This window comes from Cibotium barometz, chromosome 25, assembly GCF_041138505.1.
Source record: "Cibotium barometz isolate CiBa-2024 chromosome 25, ASM4113850v1, whole genome shotgun sequence".
Taxonomy (NCBI): Eukaryota; Viridiplantae; Streptophyta; class Polypodiopsida; order Cyatheales; family Cibotiaceae; genus Cibotium; species Cibotium barometz.
The window spans coordinates 56,553,012-56,572,553 of NC_141070.1; the positions used below are offsets into that span (position 1 = coordinate 56,553,012).

At 41.8% G+C, this 19,542-nt stretch overlaps 1 protein-coding gene across 2 annotated transcripts in view; it reads right to left on the bottom strand.

Annotated features, from left to right (window-relative positions):
• LOC147624767 (DNA polymerase I B, chloroplastic/mitochondrial-like) overlaps positions 1 to 8,493 on the bottom strand; it is a 55,464-nt gene extending 46,971 nt beyond the window's left edge. Inside the window, exons 1-2 of one of the 2 annotated variants that reach the window (XM_086819811.1) lie at positions 8,214 to 8,489; positions 6,798 to 7,815 (exon numbers count right to left, since the gene is read on the bottom strand). In XM_086819811.1, coding sequence (XP_086675937.1) covers positions 6,798 to 7,815; positions 8,214 to 8,353 — 1,158 coding nt within the window. In that variant the 5' untranslated portion in view covers positions 8,354 to 8,489. Of the gene's footprint in view, positions 1 to 6,797; positions 7,816 to 8,213 lie in introns of both variants that reach the window. The other variant, XM_086819812.1, reaches the window with a different exon arrangement.
• Positions 8,494 to 19,542: the final 11,049 nt, after the last annotated feature.

The window sequence follows — 19,542 nt, forward strand, 5'->3', positions numbered from 1 at the left end:
TCTTTCAGCCCTAAACACTCCTGGAAACCATTTGATGCAAAATGCAGATATAGAGAGAGAGTAGAGAGAGAGAGAGATGTGCTGGAAATTCAGTATATTCATATGGTACAAAAAGGTACTTCTACTACAGCCATAGGCTGCCTTGTACAAAAGGTGGTGAACACCCAAAATCCTGTCCTAAACTAGGACCCTAATGATCCATAAAGGAATGAATGCCTAAAACCATGAGCACACTTTGCTATTTATATGGTTCTTGGACACTTGTTTTACTGGCCGACTGCTAGTCGGCCAGTCATAAATTCATTAATGCTCTTTAACGCAGCCCCGACTGAATCTCCTCCTTGATCATGATGCGCCTGCTGCTGCCCCTGTCCTCTGGTTCAGCCGACCTGTTCTGTGAGCAGCTGACAGCCTGTGTTTGCTTCTAACGCACTGTCAGGACACCTCCTTCATGCCCTCTAGGCCTTGCTCTGAGTCCATACATGTCCACTTCTGTATCTTGTGCTCCAAACCCCCGTCTCTATCCGGTTCATACTATTTATCTAGCTGCCTCTTCTGGATTTAGCCCTAAAAATGTCCATGGCATTTATCATGCACATGACAGTCTCCATAATACCAATATCAAAATCATGTCCCAAAATAAATGACAGTCTCGCCCATTTATTTGGGACATGGATTCTTTTAGTTATATTGTTTGGAGAAATATAATATTCTTCATGGAGACATGGTTGGCTCTTATCGCCATATCTGGGATATACTCATTTGACTCATTTGAGACACAGTTGGCTCTTGTGCCTGTGTCTAGCATATCTTCCATGAAATTCTTGCCTATTTATTTTGGGACATGATTTTGATATTGGTATTATGGAGACTTATTTAGTCTCACCCATTTATTTGGGACATGGATTCTTTTAGTTATATTCGATTTTTGAGACTCTCGTCTCGCCCTCTTGATGGGACATGATTCTATCTTCGATATATGGCTTGAAGCTTAAAGTTGCGGACAACTTTTAAGAACCTCGGGAAGATGTCACCATCCTGGACATTTCCCACTATGAAAGGGGTCTGCCGGACTCCAAGACGTCTAAATATTTGGAAAGTACAAGCTTTGGGAATGGGGAATTATCCTCGAATACAAAGGATCACACTCCTAAAATTTAGGAGAGTTGCTTGTTTTGGCCGGACTCCGATGGAAATTCGGTTCAAGTCATTCTAATACCAAGAGCTGCCAAAGCACCTATAACAAATGGGCTACCAGTTGGGATATTTTTAGAGATAAAGTTTATGGGAGAACCCATCTCTTAGATTGGGACATGTGGCAAGAAAGTGGATCAAAGTGAGACAAACGGCCTCACACTTGTCAAAAAGTGGATCAAACTGAGACAAGTGGCCTCACACTTGTCACTTTAGCTATTGTGTGGCTCTCCACTTGTCATTATAGCCTTCTCTTGCCATTTTAGCTCATGGGAGGCCCTAATCTATAAATTGGAGCCCTCTCTCTTCATTTGGAGTAGGCTCACTTGCTGCAACTCTCTTCTACCATGTTGAATGCTCGCATTCTAGTCTACATTGCCTTATGGAGAGTCTCTACACTACTTCACTCCCCTCTACAAAGGGTTTCCCTATTTCTTTAGCCTGCTCATGGTTGTACGAGCTGAATCAACCACTGTACCTGCTGTTTTCAGATTCTGTACCTACTGTACCAGCCATTGTACATGCTGTACCAACTCAGTGAAGGGATGTACCTACTGTTTCAGATTCTGTACCAGCTGTACCAGCTCTATTGGTGCTGCCTTGGCGTGTTTTGGTTGCCCATGGTGCTGCCTGACTTGTTCATGGTGATGTATATGGTATATTATTTGCCTCAGCAGAGTTTTTTTCACATATGGCATCTTGAAGACCCGTGGTGATGGGAAAGATCAGTACCCTCATGAGAAGAGGTGGTTTACATCATTCATGGTATTTAGAGGCTTCTTTTCATGATAGCCCATGTGCATGGTCCAATGATGGTTGTATATGGATAATCCGGCATCTCCCATGGGGAGAGTAAGGTTCTCAAAGCTTGTAAATGTTATATTTCTCCTTGGGTAATAAAATACGCTGCCGCGCGGGGGGGGGGGGGGGGGGGGAGGTTAGCCCATTCTGGCCTCTATGTGGTGTCAATTGTGCGCATCTCTCTTTTACAATGTTGTGGATTAAGTGGCATATGTTTAAGGGTGTGGCCAATTTCAATGTTTAATTGCATTAATGGTCAAGTGTTTTGCAAAACCCTCGGGCCTTGCGGGAAACACCACCCCAAGGCATTGAGCAACATCCGTGGCTCGGCTCCCATCGCCCTATCGTTGCTCCCTCCAAAAACCCAGCCAGAGGAGATATCCATGACAAGGTGACACCACCCTATATATGGCTCTTTTACTTCCCATGCTCTCGCATATGGGATAATCCACCACATCCAATCACGTAATAACCCGAGAGTAACTACAAGAATTGCCACCTCCAACACCCTCCTTCAATTCGAGCACCTCGATCAAGCAGAGGTTAGGACCGCCCAGGACCACACACACAGAGCTCTGATACGATGTCAGAGTCATGCAACAGCAGCAGCACGCGCACCACCCCAGGGCACTAAGCATCATCAGTGGCTGGGCTCCCATCTCCTAGCCGTTGCTTCCCCACAAGGTGCCACCACACCCTATATATGGGTCTTCGACTTTCCCATGCTCTTGCATATGGGATAATCCACCACATCCAGCCATGTGATAACCCGAGAGTAGCTACGAGAATTGCCACCTCCAACACTTACGGGTGTGGATCAGTATAGCAAAGGCTTCCGCGCATGCAACACTAAAGCTATCGCCTCCCAAAAGGTGAAGATATTATCCAAGATGCTCCTATCCTAGATGAAGCCAGTTTGGGTGCCATGAATCATGATCGGGGAGAAGAGGCCATAGGTGCCGTCCGATGGCTTTGGCAAGGATTTTGTAAGCATTGCCTAAGAGGGTGATGGGGCCCCACTAATGAATCTCCAAACAGTCTCCATGCTCCTTCGGAATCAAGTGAATCAACCCCTGAAAGAGTCTCTCCAGCATGTGTCCTGAGGACATGATCTCATTGAGGGTGGCCCTGAAACCGCCTTCCATGATATCCTAGTGGTGCGGGAAGAGAGACCGGTAAGCCATCCTCGCCCAGACACTTTCCCCAAGGAAGGGCACGAAGTGAGTCTCACAGCTCGATGAGAGAGAAGTGCAAGAGAGCCTAGAGGGTGGGGATACCACCTCTCGCATATAGTGCCAAACTCTCCCCCTCGTCACCTCCACTTGCAAGGTGAGGACATCTATTGAAAGAAGATCTCTGAATGGTGTCTGCTAGAATACCGATCAAACCACCTCTACTGCACAAGCACTCATCCACACAAAATCTATCAATGCGTGACAGGTTCGGACCTTGTATCCTCTGGTCTGATATGGAGAAGCGGAGGCTCCACCCGTTTGCCAAACTCTGGTACGTGCCATGGATTTTGGCCCCTCAGGGCCGTGTACTCCCTCCCTATGATAGTATCCAAGCCTCCTCCCACCCGGATAAGCCTCTTGATTTTGAGGTCGTCTCTATGAAGTGAAGAAAAAGGACAAGGCCCAGCGTAAAGCAAAGAAGACAGCATCTAGTTCTTCATCAGATGATCACACCAAGGCTTCAGAGGTGACTACTAGTGCACTAGCAACTACTACGTTGACTTCAGCAGATGCAATGGCATTTGTCAATGTGACTGGTCCTTCTAGTCTTGAGCTGGCCTTTTACATCTCTTTGGTTCCAAAGGGAAATGTGGAAGGAAGAGGGAGATTGGTTCTTCCATGTTATCTGGATGGGGTATTCATCGGCAACATCGGAGTGCACGCTGGTGATCTAGGGTGGCAACACCTGGATTGGTCATGAGTCGCTCCCAAAGGACCAATCATTGTCTTCTTTGGAGGATTGGAGCTATTCAACATGATCTAAGGTAGTAGGTCAGATGCGGATGACTCATACGGGAGATGTAGTGCAATGAGGCATGAACTCCAAAGCAGAGGGAAAAGCCAAACCCAAGAAAATGAATACTGGTGATTTTTTCGGGCTCGCCGATGAGGGCTTCTTGGAGCAAATCCCGAACATGCCCGCACGTAGGGTGGCTCCCTACGATCTTGCAAGCCAAAGGAAAGGCCGCGAGGGAGAAAACTGTCAAGGCTAAGCTGCTTCTAAATGTGCTTCTTGCTTTCACCTTCCACTTCATCATGATGCAAAAATACATACACCAATGTGAACATTGATTTTTAGGAGAGGTCTTACTACTTGTTTATCAACACAAGGGCAATGTCTAACTCCATTGCAATACGGTAGATGACTTCCATGCACATGAGTTCATCAAAAAATTTTAGGATCCGATTTGATGCTTAATGTGTTGATTTTGCTTGGTTTCAGAAATTGTGCATACCTTGCACTTCCCAATCGAAAAAATAATTTCTACTTCCGCTTGCCTCGAGCTTGAAGGAAATGACGAAAAAAATCCTTTGTAGAATCTCTGAGGGGGCGCCCACTCTTGCCGATGAAGAACTGCCTAGAAGCGAAACACCAAAGCTGATGAGAAGGAGAGAGGGTGGGGGAGAAGACAGCACACAGGAGGCTCTGAAGGACAAGGCAAGGGGAGGGAAGGGGAAGGCAATAATCCCAAACAGGAAAAGGATGCTGAGGAGGCGCAAAGGAGGTGACAAATGGAGGCGCACAGCATAGTCACAAGGGAACGGGAACGTTTTGGGGAACGGATGACTGTTTGGAACGGGAACGAAAAGCTTGAATAAAAGGGAACGGAATCGGGAACGCCACATCATTGCATAAATGTGTTTATAAATTTACTTTATATATCTGTAATTGCTTTGGAAAGAGGCATAGTAAAGAAAGAACCTCAAACCATCTCAGTAGTGGCCATGATAATGCATAGATGTGTTCTACATGATACATAGTTCACTTATATTTCTTACATGGTCTGCGGTGCCATTTTGGAACGGGAACGGGAACGGCTATCTCTATGGAACGCGTTCCCCCGTTCCAAGAGCTTGGAACGACGTTCCCTTGTGACTATGGCGCACAGGCTGGGGGGGGGGGGGGGGCAGCGCAGGCCGGTAAAAGGGAAAAAGGCAGCGAATGGGAGGCGGAGCTGGAGCAGAAGGCTAAGGAGGGAGGTGAAGCTGAAGGAGGACCTGAGACAAGCATAGGTGGGCGAAGGAGAAGGGACGTGGGAGAAGAGTGGAGAAGCACCGGCGATGGCAAGGGAATGACAGGAAGAAGGGGTGGTGGCTTAGGCAACAGGTGCACAGCCACGGGTGGGGCGCCGCCCGGGGGGGGGGGGGGAGGGGAGACTCCAGAGAGAGCTCCGGAAGGCATACTTGGCACCCTTTGCCTCTGCCATTTGATGAAGCTTTCTTAACAGCTGTCATGTGCATGACATGCTCGTGTATATTCTCAGGGCTAGTCCAGAGGAAGGCAACCAGAAAAAGAGCATAAGAACCAGAGTTGGAGCACAAGGAGCAGTAGGTTGGACTTGAAGCAAGACTTGGAGAAGAACCAGAAGGTGCTGTCGGCTGCAAGGAGGGCAACGTCGGCTGTACCAGATGAGGTCGGCTGCAGCAGGCGCCTCAGTCCATGGAGAAGCGCAGCCCGACCAGCGTTGTAGGAATTTCAGGCCAAGTCGGCTGGTCCGACAGCAGTCGGCCAGCTCCTACAATGCTCAAGAAGACTATATAAAGCAATGTTTGCTCATTGGTTGGATGATTCATTCCTTTATGGAGTGGATCCTTAGGGTCCATATTAGGACTAGACTTTTGGGTGTCTATCACCTTTTGTATGAAGGCAGCCTAGGGCTGCAGATTTAGGTACCTTTTTGTACCATTAGAATATACTGAATTTCCAGCATCTCTCTCTCTCTCTACTCTCTCTTCATGTCTATGTTTTGCATCAGATTGTTTCCAGTGGTGTTTAGGGCTGAAAGAAGACCCCCAGAGCTTCGGCATGTTACAACAGCTTTTCAAAAAAAAAATGCAATTGTCAGCAGAATCATGCAGCCAAGTGCAAGCCCACAGATGCCTCTAAAGGCTCACTCCAACCATGCCAACCAAGCCCCAAGCACCACCCAATACCAAGCCCACAGATGCCTCTAAAGGCTCACTCCAACCATGCCAACCAAGCCCCAAGCACCACCCAATACCAAAGATGCACAAACCATAAGGATTTCAACAATAAATCTAGGTGCTTGAGCACATACCCAACTATGAGCTTCCGATATCGCAAAGGTTATCCAAAGTTTGGTGCCTCACTCCAGTTGGTGGTGCTAACTAGCAGTAACCCTTAAAACACACATAAGAGAGAAGGGGAAGGGGACGGGGGCACATCCTGGATGACCTTTACACAAAACTTACAGAAAGGCCGACCTGATTCTGTTACCACTGTGACATGCAAGCAGAAGCTTCTCAAGTATCTGCATTCCTTCCACTGGTTCTCTCTCTTAAAGGTGAGATCTCTTTAACAACACAACCCTACAAGCTCATCAAAAACGAAGCTAAAAGAATGTACTCTGATTTACACCAACATTATTCCATGTATAACATCAGATTTGAAAAAAAAAAGTGGCATACTTTACTTTCAAGCCACACACTATGATGTTGAAAATTGCAAGTGAAGCAGCTGCAAACAGATACTACAATCAAAACTCTCACATTTTAAAACCCTTCAGCATTTGACAGCAATTTAAGTCATAAAATTATTAGACTTGCCTCTGTGTCACAAGCATGAATAAAATCCTTGTACTCTCCTCTAAGCCTATCTATGACGCATCTTGCAGTGACTAGATTGTCGACAACAAGAACATCTTCCATTGCACACGCCATCCGTGCTTCCTTATTATCCACTAACAGTGTCTCTGACTGCGGGTTTGTCAGAATCTCTAGAAGCTCAGTAGTAGAGCCACCTCCGGATGTGTAATCCTCTGCTATCGTAGATCTACTGTCCTGAATCCCATATCCAACCCTTTCATCCCGCTCGTTCACTTCAGGAGGTGACCTGACATCACAAATGCTTTCACTGCTCCCTTGATTATTGTTTATGCTCGGATGCAACCTGCTGTAGACTCCTGCTTGTTCAGGAACTGTAATCGCAGTTTCCGCAATGTCGGGACGTGCCTGGTAACACCTAGTCCTGTTCCTTCGAAACTCGTTCACTTCAGGAGGTGACCTGACATCACAAATGCTTTCACTGCTCTCTTGATTATTGTTTATGCTCGAATGTAACCTGCTGTAGACTCCTGCTTGTTCAGGAACTGTAATCGCAGTTTCTGTAATGTTGGGACGTGCCTGGTAACACCTAGTCCTGTTCCTTTGAAACTCGTTCACTTCAGGAGGTGACCTGACATCACAAATGCTTTCACTGCTCTCTTGATTATTGTTTATGCTTGGATATAACCTGCTGTAGACTCCTGCTTGTTCAGGAACTGTAATCACAGTTTCCGCAATGTTGGGACATGCCTGGTAACGCCTAGTCCTGTTCCTTTGAAACTCATTCGCTTCCGGAGATGACCTGACATCACAAATGCTTTCACTGCTCTCTTGATTATTGTTTATGCTCGGATGTAACCTGCTGTAGACTCCTGCTTGTTCAGGAACTGTTTCCGCAATGTTGGGACGTGCCTGGTAACGCCTAGTCCTGTTCTTTTGAAACTCGGTTTCCATCTTCCAATGCTCTTCAGTAGAGTGCGGTTCTGATGTCTTAAAAACTGGGATCCTGCCATAACTATGACTGCAGAAAAGGCATCAGGTTATCAGCCATTGGAGGCAATGAAACACTAGCTATGGCCAGCCACAGAAGCAAAACCCTTGCAGTAAAAATAAAACTGTAGATATGGCTAGCCATAGAAGCAAAACCCTCAAAATAAAACCTTAGCCATGGCTTTTCTTAGAAGCTCTAGTCATGGCCTGTAGGGAACCTTGGCCACCCAACTCAAGAGGCTTTGCACATGGCAGCCCCTGGCTAGCTCTTGGGCACCTCTCCAGGCTGCTCCCAAGACGCTCACAACCTCTACAAACCCGGTAACACGAAAACAAAACCCTAGCTTAGGCTAACTATAGCTTTTGCACTTCTGAGAGGCGCCCACGCAATAAAATGTTGAAAAAAGCATAGAGCAAGATAACACGTACGCTTCACTGGAGACTGCACAGTCGACGGAGTGCCATCTGTAGGTGAGGCAGCAGACGCCGCCGGAGAGAGCAGGAGAGGAAGGGCAGGCCATCCACCGCAGCCTGGGGAGAGGCGCGGGGGCATGCATCCCCATCGCCATGAGGCGAGCCAGCGACGAGCAAGCCGTTCTAAAGCGTAACGACAAGGCCGACGCGGCGCGGAAAGGCAGCTCGGAGAAGGCCACCGGCAGAAGAGATGCTCTGGCGAGAGAGGGGGTTTTGTTTACTGTAGAGAAGAAGATGAGATTTATTGTCATCCTAAACCTTGACTAAACCTTTGAAATGATCAAAATTTTGGCACCCCGCATTATTTATTCTATGGCGCTAAGAAAAGCATTTGGGGACCACATTTGGCTTGCACGTGAAACGACACCTGAGTAATACATGGCGTTAAATTTTATTGTGTTTTTAATGTTACGTATAGTCTATGCGAGAGAGAAGAGAGGAACACAAATTATATACAGAGTCAAATGTATAGAATCCGAATGTGGGAATGCTCGGGATATGGGTGTTAACATACTTAAGGAGTTGTTTTCCCCCCTTATAGGGTAAGGTCGTTGAAGTTGTGGCTAATATTTCCATAATTGCTATTGTTGGGAGTTAACAGCAAGCCTACATTTGTTGGAGTAGGCGTGCAAGTTGTCTCTCTACCAAGAATCATTTTATACACGAGTTTTTTGTGATGGTTGTAGGAGTGAGTAAATATGCTTGCTTGATGGCCTCCCCCAATGTTGAGCATTAATCCTTGCACCCAAGCACTGAGGGTGTAGAAGTGAAGAAAGCTATATAAGCTATCCTTTCACCCAATATGCCATGGGAAACATGCAATGCATTAGCGGGGCAGCTCTCACTTACCTCTATCTCATTTTCTTGAATCGGGGACTCCTCGTGGTAGCTACGTCAATGGAAGCACGCCGAAGTAGCTCAACAAAGCCGCCACCACCGTGCCTCGAGTGTAGCCATTGTTCTCCTTCGCTCCCTCCCTCACACACACACACACACTCACACAAGCACTGAAGACGAGAAAGGGAAGGTTTGAGAGAAGAATAGAGCACTGTCTTCACTTAAGAACATACAAGAGTGAGGATTTAGAGTTACAATTTAACCTTTATACTTGGCTCATAATGTTCACACTTGGTCGGCCAATGTTTAAAATGAGGTCCTAGTGCATCCCAGATTGCCTACACTAGTGCAAACACCTTGTCCTAGCTAGTAACTCTAACCTTGTTATCTCATGTCACGCCTTTCATATACTAGTAGCGATCGCACATGTAAAATAATCCATTACAAGAGAAATATGAATTCCCTAGGCCAGTCAAAATATTTAGTGGTCGACCACGATGTTATAGAAGTCTTTGACAAAGTCTTTGACGCACTTAACATGTCCCCCTTCCTAATGCAAATTTCATCCTCAGCAGAAGATGTGGTTGAAGAGGATTTGAGATCACAGGAGGAAAGCAATGCAAGGCTTGGGATGATATGTATGGCAACAGTAATAACAAGTAAGATGTTCTTTGAGCAACATGCAAAAGTCAACAAGGAAATAGTTGAACAAGAAATTATGAAATCGCGGATAAGACTGGTTAAACTTCCCAAAGATGCTACAAAGATGAAGATTAATGCGGATCTAACTTAGAAATAGGTACAAGTCTACGATTCATGAACTGAGTTCAAAAAATATGCCTATGGTTATGACCACAGTCTTAAACACAATGACGCACATATAAACCATCTAAAGCTATATGTTAGCTCTAGAAGTAAAACTGCATGTGATTAGACGATTACTTACATAACAATAGTGTGTGTGTGTGTGTGTGTGTGTGTTTTACTTCTTTTGTGAAATGAAGAGTGATAAACTACCACCAATGACTCCCACCAAGGATGTCAATAACTACTAAGAGCCTCTGACATGAGGATTCAATTTCTTCTTTCATTACATTAATAGCTAGCCCCTCGCTAAGTTTGTGTTGGTGATATGGGAGCTATGGGGTTGGCTTGGGAGAGTTGAACTACTAACCTTTGTTGAGCGTGAATCTCAATTTCTTCTTTCATTACATTAATAGCTAGCCACATGGCTACTACTCTTTCAAATTCCTCTTTGGTTCAGCCATTAGGCATAAGTTTTTGGTTGGGCCTCATCTAAGGAACCACACAAAGATGCGGTGTCACTTAGTGCTAGCCTAGGATTTTGTTGTATGGTCATGACCATCCCTCCTACGAATGTAGAATCCATCATTAGCTCACTTGAGATTTCAAGTCATGTTGTTGGGGAAGTTTCAACCATTCACAGCCTTTGATATCTATTAATGCAATCAATTCTAGGCTTTTTTGGGCGCTCGAGAGTGACAGGGTTAAGCCACAAATGCTCATAGCATTTATCTCACTTATCTTGTAGAATGTCTTGGTGAAACAAGATCAAGTGGATGATTCGACCTTAGCTAGGTGGTATCAAGAGTGGCAAGGTCGTGAAACCAGCTAGGATCGCTTATATAATTATGTGACAAGGTCACAAAACCAAGTATCCACAAACTCGAGCTCCCATCGTAGCAAGACACTGATCAGATTGAAGAAAGACTACCAAATACCAGTGCATTAATGATCAGGACGAATACCAAGTCGGTCTCCATTGGTGTTTAGATGTGGTGGTGGTGGTTTGTTATGTGGGTGTAGAGCTCTTATGAGGTAGAGGATTATTTTTTTAATCTTCCCTCTTTTAGTTAAGGTGATTGCCTTAGGTCACAGATTCTCCCATGATGTGATGTGGATTGTCGGCTCAGTAACAACACAATGCTCTCCGATCAGTTTCTACAAAGTTTCTACCAAACCATTCAAGATTGTGGAGCAATTGGCTTATACCTGGCTACCAATGACCTATCACACAACTGGTGTCTTTGGTTTTCTTATTTATTTATTTATTTATTTTTATTTTTATTTTGTTTTTTCTTTGGGTTCTAGGGGGTGGTCGTCAGCTAGCTAGCGGGGGCAGGAGCTAGTGCGAGCGAGATCCACTAGAATAATTACCAGTTAAGCAGAAGCTACAAAAGCTATTTACATTGACAATAAAAAGTGACTCATTTCGTGTAACTCAACACGATCACCAGCTTGAAGGGAGCATCGAAAAGCTAGAGTGACATTATGCATTTCTTGTAGGAAGTTCTCGACCCTGGCAATCGCCGTCTTATACGATACATGTGGCCATAGTCATCCACATGCTCCATTCTGTATGGACGCTAGCATAGTGTTGGCAACTAGGTATAGTTGGTCTCGTTGTCCATATGGTATATGATTATATTGTAGAGAGACCTTTGCATGGTTTCAAGTTTGGGCTGAGTTTAATATCTATTTTCTTTGTAGACTACTTTGAGTTTGGTGCTTTTGGGAGTAGGTAGGGTCGATTGGCTGGCTTGGTATTGTGCTAAGCATGGAGCCCCAATCGCCTTGCTTAGAGGCTGCAGGTGGTTGGTGGGTTGTCGCCTAGTGCTCGGCATATCAGAATGCGGCAGCAAACGTGGCTAGTTGTAAGATTCCTCCCTCCAGCTTTTGAGGTATACAGGTGTAAGAACCTCCCCTTCTGATCTTATAATTATTCCCCTCTCTGAAATAAAAGGAAGATCCTGTTTTGGCCTAGAGAGAGAAAATGTCTAGAGAGAGGTAATCTAAAATTGAGATATTTCTAGATATAAAAATCCTCCCAGTGTCTAAAATGGTTTTCCCTGAAACAAAAATTCAAAAAGAACTTTCCAATGTGCAATTGGAATTAATTGAAAATAGGTATAAAGGACCTTAGCCTAAGGGTCTAGATTTTCAGAAATTTTTGGATTATGATCCAATTAAGGTTTCTATGGGCCAATAGGATCAATCCAAGTGTGGAGAGGAGATAAATCCAATTTATAAAAGAAAAATACCCAAAAATGAGTAAATGCCTACATAAGATGAAGAGTTGACTGAGTACAAGGTTTATTAGTAAAAAACTATGAATATTACTAAAAAAATGAGATATTCTGGGTATAATGATACATTTTTGACACCTTGGTAAGGAGAAGGGGGCTCTTCAATGAGGTGTCTATTTCACATGCGTGGAAGAGTTTTAAACTAAAAAATAATAAGATATTTTTATCTCTCCTCTCTCCTGGATCAAACCAAAGCCAAACCAAAGCCAAACTAGTCCAAATCTTATCCAAATTCAGCCAAACTGAACTTGGAAAATTCTAGAAACTCTCGGGCTTTGGGTCATTGAAGATACCCACACGTGCATCATGGAAGATATTGGAACAAGAAGTAAGAGTTGTTTTCTGAATTCGGGCGTGGATCTGGTTGATTGACCTTACTAGTCCTCAACAGATGAGTCCATGGCTCTTTTATATGGATCTGTTAGTTGATCTTGCTAATCTTCAACGGAGATTCCATTTTGATTTTTATAAGTGAATATATTGTGGGGTACTATGAGCTAGGAACTATCGAAAAGGTCCCTGAGTGGACAAGTGGTGAGCGTTCTGGTTGCCAATGATGCTATAGGTACACCGATGAAGGACTGATTGGAAATTAGGATTCAATCGGATATTTTGGAGGATGATGATCAATGACACTATGGTTTCATTAAAAGATTATTTTAAAGACAACTGAATCTGTGAAAAAGGCAATTTCTTATTGGGTGTGTAAGTGATGTGACTAGCTTTAAGTTTGCATGAATATCCGGCTAGGGGGCCTGGGAACTCTTTTCCCTAGTACCCGGGACAAAACCTAACCAAATTCCTAATTCGATCCTATGACTACAGTGGTTGGGCGGTTGGCTAACCCACGGGACTAGATGGGGTTAGGCTGAACTGATGGATCCCTAAAATGAGACTCAATTCTGTTATGGTACGATAGATGAAGTAAATCCCGGATAGAAATTATTATATGGAAAAGAATCAACGGCTTTGTCTCTCAATGAGGAAAAAAGCGTTGGTCTCTATGATCCAAGTACAAGTCTTTTCCTTGATATGACCATGGGACTTACAGGTTCGGTCGGATCAGTTCAATTAGTTAAGGCTCTTGACTACTTTAGAGTAAAAATATCTTGGAGGAATTGCCCATGCTTTCTGGGCGAGGCAAGTTTTTCCGGGTTCGGTTTTGGAAGAACCAAGGGATTAGTCTCTTGTTCGAATATCCGTGGGCGAGGCCCTCAGTGAGGGACTCTGCCTCGCACAAGAAGTGCTACTTCCGCTGCTAGCACCCTAGAATTCGTTGCGCGGAGGGGGTAGGGATCTTTCAGTAGTGCTAGGCGTATCAGAAGGAGTCGAACATGGTAGCAAACGTGGTTTTTCGTTGAGCAGGGGCTCGGCCTAGTGTTGGCAGAAACAACAATCGGATGGCATGGCGGTGAGTAGACAAGGTGGAGTAGGAGCTAGCATGGCAAGGCCCAACGATGGCAAAGCTGGCACAAAGGCAGGGGCCCGGCCCGCGGTGAGCAAACAGGGTGGAGAAGGATCTGGCATGGCGGGGCCCAATGATGGTAGAGTTGGCGCAAAAGCGTGGGTGTCGTTTGTTTATATATATATATATATACACATATATACATACATACATACATACATACATACATACATACATACATACATACATACATATATATATATATATATATATATATATATATATATATATATATGTATATGTACATATATATATGTATATGTACATATACGTACATATATATATATATATATGTACATATACATATATATACGTACATATATATATATATATATATATATATATATATATGTACATATACATATATATACGTACATATATATATATATATATATATATATATATATATATATGTACGTATATGTACATATATATATATATATATATATATATATATATATATATATATATATATATATATATATATATATATATGTATGTATATATATATATATATATATATATATATATACATATATATGTATGTATATATATATATATATATATATATATATATATACATATATATGTATGTATATATGTATGTATATATATATATATATATACATACATATATATATATATACATACATATGTATGTATATATGTATATATATATATATATATATATATACATACATATGTATGTATATATGTATATATATATATATATATATATATACATACATATATATGTATATATATATATATATATATATATATATATATATATATATATATATATATACATACATATATATATATATATATATATATATATATATGTACGTATACATATACGTACATATATATATATATATATGTACATATATATATATATATATATATATATATATATATATATATATGTACGTATATGTACATATATATATATATATGTACATATATATATATATATATATATACATATATACATACATATGTATGTATATATGTATATATATGTATACGTACATATATATATATATATATGTACGTATACATATACGTACATATATATATATATATATGTACATATATATATATATATGTACATATACGTACATATATATATATATATATATATATATATATATATATATATATGTACATATATATATATATATATGTGTGTGTGTGTGTGTGTACATATATATATATATATACATACATACATACATACATACATACATACATACATACATATATATATATATATATGTACATATGTATATATGTACATATGTATATATGTACATATGTATATATGTACATATGTATATATGTACATATGTATATATGTACACATATGTACATATATACATATGTACATATATACATATGTACATATATACATATGTACATATATACATATGTACATATATATATATATATATATATGTGTGTGTGTGTGTGTGTGTGTGTGTGTGTATATATATGTATATATATGTACATATATACATAACCTTTTCTGATAGATGAGTAGGAAATGGTCTCAGTGTATCTTGGCTATGGAAGGGCATAGGTACTACAGGTGAGTTGGTCAAGTATCGATGATAAACTAATATACTGCTACCCATAATGGGCATGGTGTGGATAATAGTATCTCATAAAGTGGTGGGGTGAGTTCAAGGTAACGCTCTTGCCTCCATTGCTTGGTTGCCTCCTCTTGGGGTGTTCTTACTTGGTTACGTCCACCAACCATGTAAAGAACACTGAACTTGTCATGCCTTTGAGACGTTACTCCTACCATGGATTGGAGTAATGCAGTTCCATAGCATGGAAAATATGTATGGCACACTACTAACAAAGATGGGACACGTAACAAAGTGTATACATCGTCGTTTACATGCATGGCATGGAGCAATGGGATGGAATTGTAATAAAAATAAATCAATGAAATTATTTCCAAAACAAGTTTCTCGTAAAGATGCATAAAAGTAATGAGCGTAGGCCTAGAAAGGTGGTATGTTGGGCACTCCCTAATAATACCATTCTTGACAATCCGGATCCAGAATCAGTGCACTTATGTAGTGCCAAGTGAAATCCATTACTTGAGATTTATAGGTCATGCAAAGAAGTTATGAAAACCTCATTTGCCATACTTTAAGCATTCTCTTTTTCTTAGATATGTGCTCAACTCCTTTTTGTTTTTTATGGGTATTTTAAAATAGTTCATAATGTGGTATGTGTTGCGTGTTTAGTATAAGTGCTATACTTAGTGTACATGTTGGAGTTATTTTTCCCAAGATATTCCCGCTTTATATAAACTTAAGTTATCAAGAAACAAAATAGTATTGGGGGTACAAATTTAGAAGTTGGTTGTATGACCCCCTTCCTACTTCCCACCATCCATGGACTTCTCGAAGGGTGATGTATGCCTTTTAAAGCCAAATTTTCCATTTTTCTTAATGAGGTAGGTGCGATCCTCCTCCCGAGGAGATGTGAGAAGTATAAATTTGAGAGAGACATCAAGCAACTCTAATGTAGCAAATTCATCGTGAGAGGCTTATTGAGATAAGGGTGTTCTTCATGCAAAAACTACATGTGAAGCCTCTCTTATTGAAGTAGGAATTGCTGAAGTAGAAGCATGCTCTATTTTCACCCTTCCTGAGGTAGAGTCCAATGTTCGAGGTTTTTATTATTATGAATCCAAACTTTTTGAGAGAGGGATGGAAAAGATTCCATCATGACCTATTTTCCCTTGTTTGCTTTTAAATTGTTGGAGTTGGTAGCTGTTGGCAAGGTTTAAAGGTTGGCATCACTTGGAATGACTTGATTACACTACCTCAACCCAATTCTAGTTGTTACATGGTGGAAGCCTTGAGCCTGCAGAAGATGAGTGGGAATCCACCTTGAAGAAATTTTAAGTTTGTTTTAATTGTAGTGAGATGATTTTACTTGGGCTTTTGGACTTTTGGTTGTTGAGGTAAAGTAGGTTGAGTAGCTTGGGGAATCCATTTCAAGGTAGATTTTGGCTTCCTCGCTTGGGCCCTTGTTTTTCGTTGGTTCTTCTTAGTAGAAGATGTGGATAAAGGTAGATTGTGGCTTCCTTGCTTGGGCCCTTAGTGGCCGTTAGTTCTTCTTTGCAGAAGATATGGATGTAGAATTGGTAGTGGATGTTGGTGTGAAAGACATAGCCTTGGGTTGAGTTGATAGTGAGGTGTCATTCTTGTGGTGCTCAAGTGCTAGTAGGTGTTGTAGCACATTGGGTTTGGAGTCAAGGATTTTGGGATTTTTTCCATGGAAACACTCCTTGTGGCTCAGTCAATTCTACATTGATCTGTATTCATTCTTGTCTATCCAAGAATGACATGTTCTTTCAAGGTTTCGGGAGGCAAGACCAAAAAGCTATCGACCAAGTGCCATTATCATAGTATATGATAGTTTTAAGCAAGCCAAGCACTTTGGTATTTTTGGTGCGGATACCTTCTACTCTCAAGTTTGTTTTTGCAAGTTGAGGTTTACCCAACTGATTTCATGCAGTAAAAGAGAGTAAATTATGACTAGAACTTGTGTCAACAAATGCATTATAGAAAACCTTACCATAAGATCTAGGTTGGTGTCCTGATAAAGAGAATGTGGGGGAGAGGGAGAGCTTCAAACCCTAGTAAGCAAACACACACACACACAAGAGAGAGCAAGACACAAGAGAGATATGGATAGCTGAATTTTCTTCTATCTTCTTCTTCTCTACTCAACCAACATAACATAAAGATAAGAGTACACACTATATGGAACAGTACTCAACTATTACAATATACAAGGGTCGGTCCCTAACGTGAACTTGACTAAATGATCTAGTGCTATAACTATGCCAGTCTCTAGTAATCCAAAATGGCTGTCACACAGCCTATCATCCCACTGGCCACACATATCACCCATAATCTTGCCAACCATGCTAGTGGTGTAGATGCGGAAGCTATCACCTAGGCAGGTCATCAATGTCCACCGTAGCACTAGTTGAGCTCAATATCTCGACACTTCCTCTTGAGCTCAACTCCACACACTGCACTCCAAGTAAGTTCCTAAACCTGTGGAGCTTCTCTGATCCCAATGCCTTCATGAAGATGTCAGCCACCTCATCCTCTGTGTTGACATATACAGATCTACATCTCCTACTAGAACCTTCTCCCTCACAAAGTGATAATGCACCTCAATGTGGTTCATTCTAGCATGATATACTAGGTTACTGGCCAATTGTATGCTGCTCATGTTGTCACAATATATAACAACTACCCTATCCACGGGCTCTCCCATGTCTCCAAATTGCTCTTGAAACCAACTTACCTCACAAGCTGCCATAGCAGCACCCCTATACTCTGCCTTTGTACTCAATAAGGCAACTGTTGGTTGCTTCTTACTGCTCCAACTCATAGTAGCACTCCCAAATGAGAACATAAAACCACTGGTAGATCTTCTGTCTGTAATACTACCAGCCTAATCAGCATCTGTGTACCCATGCAACTATATCTCTCTACCAACCTCATAGTAGAAAAGTCCATAATCAACTATGGACTTTATGTACTTGAGGATCCATCTAGCCGCATCCAAGTGTGGCTTCCTAGGGGATTGCATAAACTAATTCACAAGTCCAACAGCATAGCTCAAGTTTGGCCTTGTAATGGTTATGTAGATCAAACCCTCCACTATACGCCTGTATGTAGTGGGGTCCTCCAAATGCTCACCTATATTTGTAGAAAGCTTTGTGTTCTACTCCAATGGCACTGAAATAGGCTTACAGCTTGTCATACCAGACAACATTTCCAAGCCATACTACCTCTGCAATAGCAAAATGCCATGAGATGATCTCACCACCTCTATGCCCAAGAAATACTGCAACTCACCCAAATCCTTCATCTCAAACTTTTGCTTCAAAAGCATCCTGACATCATGTATGTCTGCATCACTATCACCAGTGATAATCAAGTCATCCACATAGATGACTAATAGCATGATCCCTATATCTATCTTTTTAACATATAGTGAAAAATATGCATTGGATATTTGAATCCCAATGTAATAAGATACTCCCCGATCTTGTTTGACCATGCTCTGGGTGCTTGCTTCAAGACATACAAGGCTTTGCGTAACCTGCACATAGAATCTGGATGTGCATCACTCTCATAACCTAGTGGCTGCATCATGTACACTTCTTCTTACAAATCACCATGCAAGAAAGCATTCTTTACATCCATTTAATGTAAAGACCAACCCTTTGCTTGCAGCCATAGCAATAATAGCTCTCACGGGGGTTGCCATTCTTGCAACCAGATTGAATGTCTCATTATAGTCTATGCCATAAGTCTGCGCATAGTCCTTGGCAACCAATCTTGCCTTTTGTACTTGCTCACTGAACCATCAGTATTGTGCTTGACTTTATACACCCACTTACATCCAATTGCCTTCTTTTCGTTAGGTAAAGGCACTAACTCCCATGTTGCATTTGCATCCAATGTTGTCATCTCCTCATCCATGGCATCTTCCCATTTCTTATTTCCAATTGCTTGCTCAAAGCAAGTGGGTTCAACCTCTTGTATTACTTTTACCATATGTAAGCATAATGATGGGCTATATATCGATCATATCTCAACCTGTCAACAAGGTATCTAACCCTCATAGACCTGTGTATACCTGGATCACTCCCAAGTGTCCTCAAAACAGCCCTGGTTCTCCTTACACGAGGAGTAACCACCACAGACGGAATGCTAAGCTCCTCATCAAGGCTCTGCTTATCATCAGAGCCACTCGAGTCACCATCCACATATGAGTGACCTACTGACAGATCATGCACAAAAGGTTGATCTACCTTTTC